Genomic DNA, 12882 nt, shown 5'->3' with positions numbered 1-12882 from the left:
CACCTCCAGCCCCAGCCCTGAGACCAGCAAAGTTGGGTCTGGATGGCACCAGACTCTGTCTAAATGCGGAAAGCCCTGGCAGGCAGGGGCTGAAGAGGCAGGCCTTCTGCTGGTGACCCAGTTTCCCCGCCAGCCCCCCGCCCCCTGCCGCCTGGGGTGGGTTTGAGCAGAGACTAGTAGGATGCCGGGAGGACCATTCCTCCAGCCCTTGAAGAAAGGGGCTGGCTGCCAGACCATTCAGCTAAAGCCAGGAACAACAGCCTCTTGCCAGTGGCTGCTCTGTCTTGGAACCCTCCATTCATGCAGAACGGATGGTGTCCTGCCCTTTCTCCAACACCTTCTGTGACTGCTCCGGGCCCAGCAGGATGTGGCTCCTCATATTTTATTCAAATTCATGGTCTTTCACCCAACTAGGCCTTTGCTTATGCTAAGCTCCCTGCCTGGGACACCCTCCCCACTCCAGATTTTCTCACCCTTGTGAATTCCTGGCGCCTGACCCCCTATTAAGGTGCAGTTCTAACATCCCCTCTCCCAGGAAGCCCTTCCTCCAGGTAGAGCCCCTGCTGCTCCAGCCCCATCTCTTCCTTGGGGCTAGGAGTGTCTATGTCTACCTCTGTCTTGCCCAGATCGGGGGCTCCTCTGGGACAGGCCTGGAGCTGAGGCCTCTTGCTGTCCCCAGCATCATCCAACAGAAGGCTGGACATGAGAGTGTGACAGTAGAGCTTGCAGGAGATGTCTAGTGAATCAGTCAACCAAATCTTCAGCTTGGTATCTGAGGCTTTATGTTTGGCAAACTCCTGTTTATGCTTCAAAACCCACCTTACAGCCTGGGTGTGGTGGCTCACATCTGTAATCCCAGCACTTTGGGAGGCCAAGGTGGGCAGATCACGAGGTCAGGAGTTCAAGACCAGCCTGGCCAAGACAGTGAAACCCCGCCTCTACTAAAAATACAAAAATTAACCAGGCATAGTGGTGCGCACCTGTAGTCACAGCTACTCAGGAGGCTGAGGCAGGGGAATCACTTGAACCTGGGAGGCAGAGGTTGCAGTGAGCTGAGATCACACCACTGCACTCCAGCCTGGGCAACAAAGAGAGACTCCGTCTCGAAACAAAACAGAAACAACAAAAAAACACCCGACCTCGCATGCTCCCTCCTCCAAAAAGCCTTCCTTGATGTCCCAGCAGCATTTTCTGGGAAAGACAAACTTGGAGACCAGGGCTCCTCTGTCCCAACAAGAACAAAAGGGGTTGATGAGGACTTCAGATACTCCCAGCAAAGTGGCCTTTTCCACAACTCTGCCTTTGGCCTCCGGGAGGCAGTGAAGTTCAGGGATTCCCAGGCTGCATTTAGTGGTTAGGGTAGAGTAGGTTAGAGTAGGTTAGGGTAGCCGTTAGGGTAGAGTAGCTTAGAGTAGGAAGAAAGACATTGTCATAGGAAGTCTCTCTGGCCGGGCGCGGTGGCTTACGCCTGTAATCCCAGCACTTTGGGAGGCTGAGGTGGGCGGATCGCTTGAGCCCAGGAGTTCGAGACCAATCTGGGCAACATGGCGAAACCTCATCTCTACCAAAAAACAAACAAACAAACAAAATAGCCTGCCGTGGTGGCGCGCGCCTGCTAGTTCCAACTATTCGGGAAGCTGAGGTAGGACTGCTGGAGCCTGGGAGGCAGAAGTCGCAGAGAGCCGCGATCGCACCACTGTACTCCAGCCTGGGCGACAGTGAGACCCCGCCTCAAAAAAAAAAAAAAAAAAAAAAAAAAAGGCCAGGCGCGGTGACTCAAGCCTGTAATCCCAGCACTTTGGGAGGCCAAGGCGGGTGGATCACGAGGTCAGGAGATCAAGACCATCGTGGCTAACACGGTGAAACCCCGTCTCTACTAAATATACGAAAAATTAGCCGGGCGTGGTGGCGGGCGCCTGTATTCCCAGCTACTTGGGAGGCTGAGGCAGGAGAACGGCGTGAACCCAGGGGGCGGAGCTTGCAGTGAGCGGAGATCGCGCCACTGCACTCCAGCCCGGGCGACAGAGCGAGACTCCATCTCAAAAAAAAAAAAAAGGAAGTCTCTCGGATTCCAAAATCAGTCAAAATCAGTGCTCTACACCTTCGGGCGCCGAGGGACAGCGCCCCGTGCGCGCAGCCAGCCTTTTCCCTACAGCTTCATGGGAACCAAGGTAAATTCAATCATTGAACCCGGGCCCTTTAAGAAGCGAGCATGAATGGGCGGGGTCTAACCAAGCCCCACCTCAGAAGCGGCCGCGGTCGGCGCCTGAATTACAACACGCATGCGCCAAGCCCACGCGGTTCCGGGTCCCAAGATTTGGCTCCAAGAGCTATTCGCAGAGCAACAGACTCGCACAAAAAACCACCGCCCCCGAAACCCGCGGGAAATCTGTTTCCTGTGAGAGGCCTGGCCTCCGGGCATTGGCGGTTTCCCTGATCCTCTCTCTCAAATTTTCCGGCAGGGGATCGATCGAGGCGACATTTAGGACTGCGGTGGGCGAGGGAGTGGCGGTTCTCGTCCCAAGTTACAGGTGAGGACGTGCAGGCCAAGGCGTAGCCAAGATCGCACCGCCCTGTAGCTGGAGGAGGCGCCGGGATTCGAACCAAGGCTGTGCCCAATCCTAAGCCCTGCGAAGTCTTGTGGAACCGACATGACCCACTCTTTGGTTTGTCCAGAGACAGTGAGCAGGTAAGAGTCTGTGGGGACAGGCAGTGGGGAGGCCCTAAGCCTGGGGTCGAGTCCTCAGTGGATAGAGCTGGGGGTCAGGCCCTCCGCGGAGCTGAGAGCTGGTCTCAGCCCCTCTCTTTGCCGTGATCTGGTGCCTCCAGGGTGAGTTCAGTGCTGAATCGCAACACTCGGCAGTTTGGAAAAAAACATCTTTTCGACCAGGATGAGGAGACATGTTGGAACTCAGACCAGGTGAGGCGCCTCCCTCGACCCTCCCTCTCTAGAGTGATTCAGATTCAGATCTCATGCCTTGAGAACGTCAGGGGGCCCTCATGGGTGGCCAGGAAAGGAAAATGTGCCGAATTTCCTTCTTTCCCTCCACTCCAAGGACTATGTGAATGAGATAGGCATAGCAGGGCTCTGTGCCTGCAGTGGGCTTGCGCCTCAGTTTCCCTGTCTGCTTCCAGGGCCCCTCCCAGTGGGTGACGCTGGAGTTTCCCCAGCTCATCTGTGTCTCCCAGCTGCAGATCCAGTTTCAGGGTGGCTTCTCCAGTCGCCGGGGCTGCCTGGAAGGTACTAGAAGGCCCTGGGTGGCGGGGGTTCCAGGGGTCACCCCCGACACTCATTGCCTTTCTCTGTTGAAGGTTCACAGGGCACTCAGGCTCTCCGCAAGATTGTAGATTTCTACCCTGAGGACAACAACTCGCTTCAGATATCCTGCCCCTGCTTCTGGGATAGGTGGTCTGTGCCTCTGGAAGCTTTGGACTCACCCAAACCTGAATGGGAAGGAACCCTGATGTGTGATCTTGAACACGTGACCTCTAGGACTCCATCACTTTTTCTGTAAAATGGGGCTGATGACCACCTGTTCTGTGTGAGAGGCTTAGAGGGGCCTGCAGCTTCCCCAGGTTGCCCACATCGGTGGAGTCTGAGCTGGGTCTGGAAGGGGTGGGGGCCTGCGGGTGGGAAACCAGAAATCACCAGTTTTCCTTGACTGCCCACGCTCACACTTTCCCCATACCAGCTGCTGAAGTGGACCGGCTGAAGGTGACGTTTGAGGATGCCACTGACTTTTTTGGCCGTGTGGTCATCTACCACCTGCGGGTGCTTGGGGAGAAGGTGTGAGACCTCTGGGGGCTGTCTCCTCCAGGAAGCCCTCCGGGAAGCACAGCAAAGTCCCTCATTCTGCACAGAAGGTTTATTGGTTCCTCTTGGGAAGGGTCCCCTCCCACCACCTGTCCAGGAGCTGCCTTTGAAGCCAGTTCTGGGTTTCCCCAGCTCTGGCTGACCATTTTGTTCCCTGAGTGTCTGAGTCCCCGGCGGGCGGCCTTCACTCAGGGTCAGCGGGCACCAGGTTGCTCTGGAAGAGCTTGAGGATGTGGTTCTCGATCACCTGTTGCACTGAGATGGGGCAGGGAAAAGGTGGGCTGTGAGCTTGAATTGGGAGGGGCATGGAGGCGCAGGCCAACCTGCGCTCTCCCCTTAGGGGACAAACAGGGACCCTTACAGAGACCTGCATTACAGAGCAAAGCTGGGAGAACCAAGGCCTTATCCCAGGAACCTCAACTTCCCCTAAGTTTGTAAAAATGCATTTTTGTAGCTTTTCAGAATTATTAATATAAAAATATTTCCTACCAAGCAAAATGTGTGAATTGTGACTTTTATGAAAAGATGAGCCTGGGCGTGGTGGCTCACACCTATAATCCCAGCACTTTGGGAGGTCCAGGAGGGGAGGACTGCTTGAGCTCAGGAATTTGAGGCCAGCTTGGGCAACAGAGCAAAACGCTGTCTCTACCAAAAAAATTTAAAAATTAGGCTGGGCTTGGTGGCTCACACCTGTAATCCTAGCACTTTGGGAGGCCAAGGTGGGTGGATCACTTGAAGTCAGGAAAGGCCAGCCTGGCCAACATGATGAAACCCCATCTCTACTAAAATTACAAAAATTAGCCAGGTGCAGCCGGGTGAGGTGGCTCACGCCCGTAATCCCAGCACTTTGGGAAGCTGAGGCAGGTGGATCACCTGAGGTCGGGAGTTTGAGACCAGCCTGAGCAACATGGAGAAACCCTGTCTCTACTAAAAATACAAAAAATTAGCTGGGCATGGTGGTGCATGCCTATAATCCCAGCTACTTGGGAGACTGAAGCAGGAGAATTGCTTGAACCTGGGAGGCGGAGGTTGCAGTGAGCCGAGATCACGCCATAGCACTCCAGCCTGGGTGACATGAATGAAACTCCATCTCAAAAAAAAAAAAAAAAAAAAAAAATTAGCTGGGTGTGGTGGCAGGCACTTGTAATCCCAGCTATTCAGGAGGCTGAGGCAGGAGAATTGTTTGCCTGGGAGGCAGAGGTTGCAGTGAGCCGAGATTGTGCCACTGCACTCCAGCCTGGGTGACAGAGCGAGACTCTGTCTCAAAAAATAAATAAAAAATATTTTAAAAATTAGCTGGGTAGAGTGGTACATGCCTGCAGTCCCAGTGTACAGGAGGCTGGGGCAGAAGGATCGCTTGAGCCCAGGAGTTTGAGACCAGCCTGGGCAACATAGCAAGACCCTGTCTCTTCTAAAAAAACAACACCACAGCCGGGCATGGTGGCTCACACCTGTAATCCCTGCACTTTTGGGAGGCCGACACAGGCGGATCACAAGGTCAGGAGTTCAAGACCAGCCTGACCAACATGGTGAAACCCCATCTCTACTAAAAATATAAAAATTAGCTGGGCATCGTGGTGTGCACCTGTGGTCCCAGCTACTCAGGAGGCTGAGGCAGGAGAATCGCTTGAACCTGGGAGGTGGAAGTTGCAGTGAGCCGAGATCGCACCATTGCACTCCAGCCTGGGTGACAGAGCAAGACTCCATGTCAAAAAAAAAAAAAAAAGCAACAACAAAAAATTAGCCAGGCATGGTGACGAATGCCTGTGGTCCCAGCTACTCGGGAGGCTGTGGTGGGAGGATCACTTGAGCCGGGGAGATCGAGGCTGCAGTAAGCTGTGCCTGCACCACTTCATTCCAGCCTGGGTGATAGAGCAAGACTTTCTGCCTCGAACAAAAAAACCCCCCGAAAACATGAGGAGGGGTGAGGAATGATTTCTGTCCCAAACACAGTAAAACTCTGAAGGAAGGAGGGGGATATTTCCTAAGCTCCCCATCTCTACCATGACCTCAGGGGATCGGTTCAATTGGGATCTCCCCATTTTATGGATGGGGAAGTTGGGGTCCCACTGTGACAGAGAAAATGGAGTCAAACTGGTGTCTGCCTATGGCCCCTGTTCAAACCTACTGCCTGCCATGGAGAGGGATGGGCCTCCGTGGCTCTGTGCACTGTGGCCTGGTCACCTACCCCTTGGTGTCCTCACTGCCAGGCCTCCGCAGGGGCCACTCCTCCCACCTGGATGCCATTGTCTCTCCCTTCAGGTCCCCCAGAATCCTTCCCTGACCTCCCCATCCCAGGGCTGGGCCCATCTCACTTCTTGGGGTCTCAACCTTAAGACACCTTCCTCCAGGAAGCCTCTTTGACTTCCGTTGGCCACTTTGGGGCTCTTTGATGAGAGGCCCCTCTTTCGGCCTCTCATGCCTATGTGTCCCCCATCATGGCCACAGCCACTGACACCCATTGTCCTCCCTACCCCAGCACATGCGGAGCCCCAGGAGCCAGGACTGGGATGTGTCCAGGCGGGATACACAGCAGTGCTCAACACCTGCCAACACAAACACTCTCGCTGCCGGCGTATGACCACTGAGGGGGTGTCCCGTGTACCCCTTTATGGTCACCCTGCCTACGGAAGGGACCCCACCCCTGCTCTGTGTGTCTCAGGCCGACCTTTCCGGTATCCCAGGGCCACGGCAAGGTCCATCGGGGTGTAGCCAGAGTCGGCTTCGGTGGTGAGGTCAGCGCCTCGGGCTGCAAAGGAGAGGGGAGGGCGCTGGAGGGTGGGGCCTGGGAGTCCAGAATGGGGTCTGGGGACCTGGGAGATCCCATGGCACCCCTCATTCCCCACAATGCAGCCGTGGGTCTGCCCGTTGCCCATGTGGCCTTTGACAAGAGTCCAACCTCTGCTATCTCGGTCTCCACTGAAGAACGTGGCTGAAGGGTCTCTGAACCATGGAGGATGCAGGTGCTCAGCCTCTTGGCCAGATCCTAAACCCAGACCCTGACTCCCGTGTGGTCCTACCACCTCCTCCCCTCTGATCCACCCTCTGAGAAGAGCAGGCAGGGACTACCTGCTCCAAGAACTCTTCAAGCAACGCTCGGGTGTCTCCCTGCCCTCAGGATTCCTGCAAGGCCCACTGGAGTGCTGGGGCCCCCGGGGGCCAGTCCCGACTCCCACTCACCCAGCAAGGCCTCAACGCATTTCACGTGGTTCCCACGCACAGCGTACAGCAGTGGCGTCCCTCCATTCTGTCGTGGGTAGGGGCAGGAGAAACCAAAGGTTTACCTCTTCCTCATTCTCACAATGCCTTGTACTCTCCGGCCTCCAGTTGAATGTGGTTTCTCCTCCTGCTCATCACTGGGCCCATCTCACTTTCTGGGGTCTCAAGCTTAGACACCTTCCTCCAGGAAGCCCTCTCTGACTTCCCTTGCCCACATGGGGCTCTTGCAGCCACCTGTGCATCTGTCATCACAGCGCAGTTCACTGCATCTCAGCTGCCTGTTTCCATGTCTGCCTTCCCCGCATGGGGAGCTCTGCTCTGTGAGGCTGGGAATGGGGCTGTCTCGTGTTCTCAGCACCCAGAGCAGGACTGCACCTTTCGGGTACTCTGTGAACATTTGAGGCAGGAATGAAGGCCAGGAGGCTGAGAGGTCCTGGGGATGGGCAGTCCCTCACCCAATCATAGATGTTGATGTCCACGTCACGCTCCAGCAGCAGCCCCACAATGTCTGTGTAGCCGCCTGTGCTGGCCAGCGACAGGGCGCTCTCTCGCTCTTTGGCCAGGATGTGGGGGTCGGCACCCTGTAGGGAGAAGGGACAGTGGTAGGATGGGTTGGGGCATAACCAGGAATCCTGGGGTACCCACAGCAGCCGCATCTTCTTTTTTTTTGGAGACGGAGTCTTGCTCTGTTGCCCAGGCTGGAGTGCAGTGGTGCGATCTCGGCTCACTGCAACCTCCGCCTCCCAGGTTCACGCAATTCACCCACCTCAGCCTCCAGAGTACCTGGGATTACAGGCACCTGCCACGACGCCTGGCTAATTTTTGTGTTTTTTTTAGTAGAGACAGGGTTTCACCCATGTTAGCCGAGCTGGTCTTGAACTCCTGACCTCAAGTGATCCGCCCGCCTCGGCCTCCCAAAGTGCTGGGATTACAGGCATGAGCCAATGCACCTAGCCAGCAGCCGCATCTCAAAAACAAGGTGCCAGCAGACACAGCCAAGACCCCAGCCCACCCTAAGGCCCCCGGGAACCCCCCAGCTGCCCAGCTGGGCTGGGACGCACCCACTCCAGCAGGAAGCGAACAGTCTCGATCTCTCCAAAAGCCGAGGCCCAGATGAGGGGGGTGAAGCCGCGTTCGTCTGGCTTGTTGACGAGGTTGTCACCTGGCAGGAGGGGGCGGGTAATACCACCAGGCTGCACCCCTGCCCCCTATCCCCAGTGCTGCCAAAGGGGGACGAGGTGGGGGGCTGGGGTTAGACAGGGGAATGAGGGGGAGCATATATCAATGGACATACATGGACACAGTCACACACACAGTTAGATACAATCACACATGTGGACACTCACAGGTCACGTCAGCGTCATGAGTGGGTATGGACACCCATATGTACACACCAGCCAGGTGCAGACATGCCAGCACATGTGTGTGGACACGCACCTTTCCGCAAATGCTCCTTCAGCTGGTCCAGCTCCCCCTGTGCTGCGAGCTGGTGGATGGACAGGGCTGGGGCAGGACAGAGGCAGAGTCCTCACTCGTCCCCTTGCGTCTCTGTGCCTCAGTTTACCCTCTGTCCACGATTGCTCCTCACAGGCCCTCCCACCCTCTTATTCCTCTCCTTGCTGGGGACTGTGGGCCCACTCACAGTCTAGGGTGGCTGGCAGAGCTGACACCTCGTTCCCTCGCTGCCGGTTGGTGAGAGTGGTGGAGTGCTTCAGGGAGCTGCCTGCTGGGAAAGAGACAACAGGCCTCAGTTCCCCCTCAGTAGATGTTTCTGAGGCTTCAGGACAGAAGCCCATCTGTTTTTTTTTGTTGTTGTTGTTATTTGAGATGGAGTCTCGATCTGTCCCACAGGCTGGAGTGCAGTGGCACGATCTCGGCTCACTGCAACCTCCGTCTCCTGGGTTCAAGCGATTCTTGGGCCTCAGCCTCCCGAGTAGCTGGGATTATAGGCGCCCACAACCACACCTGGCTAATTTTTGTATTTTAAGTAGAGACGGGGTTTCGCTATGTTGGCCAGGCTAATTTCAAACTCCTGACCTCAAATCATCCACCTGCCTCAGCCTCCCAAAGTGCTGGGATTATAGGCATGAGCCACCACGCCCAGCTGTTAGGGTTTTTTTTTTTTTGAGACAGAGTCTTGCTCTGTATCCAGGCTAGAGTGCAGTGGTGTGATCACAGCTCACTTCAAACTCAACTGCCTGGGCTCAAGCCAACCTCCCACCTCAGCCTCCTGAGCAGCTGAAACTACAGGTGCCACCATACCCAGCAAATTAAAAATATATATATTTTGGTAGAGATGGAGTCTTGCTATGTCACCCAAGCTGGTCTCAAACTCCCGGGCTCAAGCGATCCTCCTGCCTCAGCCTCCCAAAGTGCTGGGATTACAGGCATGAGCTACCATGCCACTGCCTTCGGTATCTTCCTGGGGTCTTGGAGCTACCAAAGGCAGTGCCTGGGACTCCACCATTCACTCACTCTACTCTCTTGAATACCCAAGGTGCATGTTTCTCCTCCCTGCCTGGCAATGTTCTCAGCAAACAAGACATAGTTTTTGCCCTCTAGGGAGTCTGGGGTCAAGTAGGTGCATCAGACATAGAGAAATAATAAAAATTTCTAGTTGAAATAAGTGTTCAAAAGAACTTAAGGCCGGGCACGGTGGCTCACGCCTGTAATCCCAGCACTTTGGGAGGCCGAGGCGGGCGATCACCTGAGGTCAGGAGTTTGAGACCAGCCTAGGCAACATGGCAAAACTCCGTCTCTACTAAAAACACAAAAATTAGCTAGGTGTGGTGGTGCATGCCAGCTACTTGGGAGGCTGAGGCAGGAGAATCGCCTTAACCCAGGAGAGGGAGTTGCAGTGAGTCAAGATAGTGCCACTGCACTCCACCCTGGACAACAGAGCAAGACTCCGTCTCAAGAAGAGAGGGGATCCGGGAGGCGTCTTGAGAGTGGGGAGAGGGGAAAGCAGGGGAGGGGAGGAGAGGGGAGGGGAGGGGAGCCTGGGCAACAAGAGCAAACCTCAGTTTAAAAAAAAAAAAAAACGGACTGTAGTCCCAGCTACTCGGGAGGCTGAAGCAGCAGAATGGCGTGAACCCGGGAGGCAGAGCTTGCAGTTAGCCGAGATTGCGCCACTGCACTCCAGCCTGGGCGACAGAGCGAGACTCCATCTCAAAAAAAAAAAAAAGAAAAAAAAAACAAAAAAACGGAGGCAGGAAGGGAAGGGAGGGAGGGGAGGGGAGGGGAGTCAGCTATAGGAAGAAGTGTAGGAAGAGCATTCCAGACAGGAGTGGCAGCAACAAAGGTCGTGGGAGGGAACTAAATTAAGCATATTCTTGGACTCCAATCAAAAATAAACCCTCAGTTCCTCAGTAAGTAAAACAGGATGACCATCTGACCCAGTAATTTCATTCCTAGCTATCTACCCTCAAAGAGTTAAAAACAGGTGTGAAGGGCCGGGCACTGTGGCTCACACCTGCAATCCCAGCACTTTGGGAAGTGGAGGCCTGCAGATCACTTGAGCCTAGGAGCTGGAGACCAGCCTCTCAAAAAAAAAAAAAAAAAAAAAAAAAAAATTAGCCAAGTGTGGTTGCATGCCTATAGTCACAGCTCCTAGGGAGGCTGAGTGATGGCTTGAGCCCAGGAAGTTGAGGCTGCAGTGAACTATGATTGCATCACTGCACTCCAGCCTTGGTAACAGAGCGAGACCCTGTATCAGAAAACAAAAACAGGCCGGGCACAGTGGCTCACGCCTGTAATCCCAGCACTTTGGGAGGCCGAGGTGGGCGGATCACCTGAGGTCAGGAGTTCAAGACCAGCCTGGCCAACATGGTGAAACCCCGTCTCTACTAAAAATACCAAAAAAATTAGCTGGGCATAGTGGCGGGAGCCTGCAATCCCAGCTACTCAGGAGGCTGAGACAGGAGAATCAGTTGAACCCAGGAGGCGGAGGTTGCAGTGAGCTGAGATCGCGCCATTGCACTCCAGCATGGGCAACAAGAGCAAAACTCTGTCTCAAAAAACAACAAAACAAAAACGAAAGCAAGACAAAGGTTCCATCTGGGGCCTGACATTCCATCATCATGGAATCCTAGAGGGCCAATCCCAGAGGAGGTATCCTACCCTGTGGAGAGGAAACACTGGCATCCGGTTCAGGATTCACAGGCTCGGGGGTACAGGGAAAGAGACTGAGGACCACAGTGTCTGAGCCATCTGCAGCCTCCTCTCCGGGGTCTTCAGGGTCCCCAAGTTCTGAGGCAGGGGGCTGCTGGGTCAGGATGAGGTCCTCTGCAGGCTGGGTAGGCTCCATGGGAAAAGCTGGCGGAGGTGTCAGAAGGGGAGAGATGACAATAATTATCAACAGTTATAACAAAGTAGGCACCGACTGCATACCTAGCCTTGCATTGTGAGGGTGGGTAAACTGAGATCCAGGTTAATTACCAGAGCCAGGGAAATGAAAACCAGAGTCCAACTGCTTTCGAGGTCTACCGTTCCCCACCACCAAAGCACCTACAATGTACAATGTTTAAAAGTCTGGGCTCTGGCCGGGCACGGTAGCTCATGGCTGTAATCCCAGCACTTTGGGAGGCCGAGGTGGGTGGATCATGAGGTCAGGAGTTCGAGACCAGCCTGGCCACCATGGTGAAACCTCATCTGTACTAAAAATACAAAAATTAGCCAGGCGCGGTGGCAGGCGCCTGTGATCCCAGCTACTCGGGAGGCTGAGGCAGGAGAATTGCTTGAACTCGGGAGGTGGAGGTTGCAGTGAGCAGAGATCGCACCACTGCACTCTAGCTTGGGCGACAGAGCAAGACTCCGTCTCAAAAAAAAAAAAAAAAGCCGGGGCTCTGGGGTCAGCTGTCTGGGTTCGAATCCCTCAATTTATAGGCCGTGAGAACTTGGGCATGTGACTTAACCTTTGAGCCTCAGTTTCCTCCACGACAAAATGTGGAAATGAGACCTACGACGAATTATGTCTGTACATAGCTTACCGGGGGGTCTGCTAAGGGCGGAGCTCAATAAATATTCGCTATGGTTGGTGGGAGGGGCTCCCCAGAATGAGTGAGGGCTCAACAAAGGTGCGATTGGTCCCAGTCCCACCCGAGCCTCCTAAATCGATCCAGGAGGTCCACTCACCTCCCCACGAGCCTCCTCTGTCCCCCCGCGCCGAAAGCCCAGTTCTCTCAAAACTTGGGGGCCCAAGTCACAAACTTTTCTCTTCCAATGGATATAGCAGGAGGCAAGCTGGAGACTGGACCCTCAGAGGTCCGGCTTCCTCTGCCGGGACAGAAAGCAACTTGATACTCGACCGCTACCCCCACCCCAGAGCTCTCCCACTGCGCGTGCGCACCCCCGCCCCCCAAAAGTGAGGAAGGGCCCGAGCAGTAAGTGCTGACTCTGGCCCTTTAAGACTTAGGGGAGAGAGTGGGTTCCGCTGGGGCCCTGGGAGGGCAGTTGCGCCTGCGCCTTCTTTTCCCCGCCTCACCGACTCGGAGGGAATGGGCGGGGCCTGAAGGGCTCTGAGAATTTCACTACGCCTGTGCCCGCTCACCTTTACCCTGCCCACAGATTTTTCCAGAGGGAGCCAATCGGCTCCGGCTTCGGGTAGATGGGCGGGGCTATCTCAAGAGGAAGAATTAGGGGAAGTACGCGGGGCGTCTGGAACTTAAAGGGGCAGCGTACCTTTGCCGTCCCGTTCCACAACAAGGTCCCTTCTGCGGTCTCAAAGGCTTAGAAGCAAGGGCGGGGGCAGACAGCTAAAGGAGGGAGTTTATGCGGCCCGAGTGGGTAATGCGTGGAGGACTCCTCCAACCTGTCTCTCAAGGAAAAGGGGGTTCAGAAAGGGAGAGAGT

The 12882-nt window shown here is 55.1% G+C and overlaps 2 protein-coding genes across 14 annotated transcripts; one reads left to right on the top strand and one right to left on the bottom strand.

Annotated features, from left to right (window-relative positions):
* The first annotated feature begins 2261 nt into the window (after positions 1–2261).
* On the top strand, positions 2262–4312 carry NR2C2AP (nuclear receptor 2C2 associated protein). 2 transcript variants are annotated; one of them, XM_054465053.2, is made up of 6 exons: positions 2262–2689; positions 2830–2920; positions 3136–3241; positions 3313–3380; positions 3671–3787; positions 4155–4312. In XM_054465053.2, the coding sequence occupies exons 1-6, from the start codon at positions 2652–2654 to the stop codon at positions 4242–4244; spliced, it is 510 nt and encodes a 169-aa protein (XP_054321028.1). In that variant the 5' UTR covers positions 2262–2651; the 3' UTR covers positions 4245–4312. The 2 variants fall into 2 exon arrangements, with proteins under 2 accessions (XP_054321028.1, XP_054321027.1); XM_054465052.2 differs by having other exon boundaries at positions 3671–4312.
* On the bottom strand, positions 3852–12842 carry RFXANK (regulatory factor X associated ankyrin containing protein). 12 transcript variants are annotated; one of them, XM_054465042.2, is made up of 11 exons: positions 12713–12842; positions 12167–12307; positions 11153–11347; positions 8676–8759; positions 8471–8536; positions 8095–8195; positions 7489–7614; positions 6995–7061; positions 6483–6563; positions 4830–4904; positions 3852–4069 (listed from the first exon to the last, which is right to left on the bottom strand). In XM_054465042.2, the coding sequence occupies exons 3-11, from the start codon at positions 11337–11339 to the stop codon at positions 3999–4001; spliced, it is 858 nt and encodes a 285-aa protein (XP_054321017.1). In that variant the 5' UTR covers positions 11340–11347; positions 12167–12307; positions 12713–12842; the 3' UTR covers positions 3852–3998. The 12 variants fall into 12 exon arrangements, with proteins under 12 accessions (XP_054321017.1, XP_054321018.1, XP_054321021.1 ...); XM_054465043.2 differs by having other exon boundaries at positions 8676–8756; XM_054465046.2 differs by lacking the exon at positions 4830–4904.
* Between the last annotated feature and the right edge of the window lie 40 nt (positions 12843–12882).

The sequence above is a fragment of the Pongo pygmaeus genome, chromosome 20 (genome assembly GCF_028885625.2).
Source record: "Pongo pygmaeus isolate AG05252 chromosome 20, NHGRI_mPonPyg2-v2.0_pri, whole genome shotgun sequence".
Lineage (NCBI taxonomy): Eukaryota > Metazoa > Chordata > Mammalia > Primates > Hominidae > Pongo > Pongo pygmaeus.
This window is presented reverse-complemented; position numbering and strand designations above follow the sequence as displayed.

What these genes read in the sequence shown, in the direction of transcription:
- RFXANK (XM_054465042.2), bottom strand. Translation starts at nt 11,339, where the DNA reads ATGGAGCCTACCCAGCCTGCAGAGGACCTCATCCTGACCCAGCAGCCC. An exon ending in TTCGCTTCCTGCTGGAGTGG is followed by an intron (nt 7,615 to 8,094) that starts GTGCGTCCCAGC and finishes TTCTCCCTACAG; the next exon opens with GGTGCCGACCCCCACATCCT. An exon ending in ATGCGTTGAGGCCTTGCTGG is followed by an intron (nt 6,564 to 6,994) that starts GTGAGTGGGAGT and finishes TCTCCTTTGCAG; the next exon opens with CCCGAGGCGCTGACCTCACC.
- NR2C2AP (XM_054465053.2), top strand. Translation starts at nt 2,652, where the DNA reads ATGACCCACTCTTTGGTTTGTCCAGAGACAGTGAGCAG. An exon ending in CATGTTGGAACTCAGACCAG is followed by an intron (nt 2,921 to 3,135) that starts GTGAGGCGCCTC and finishes GTCTGCTTCCAG; the next exon opens with GGCCCCTCCCAGTGGGTGAC. An exon ending in AGGACAACAACTCGCTTCAG is followed by an intron (nt 3,381 to 3,670) that starts ATATCCTGCCCC and finishes TTGACTGCCCAC; the next exon opens with GCTCACACTTTCCCCATACC.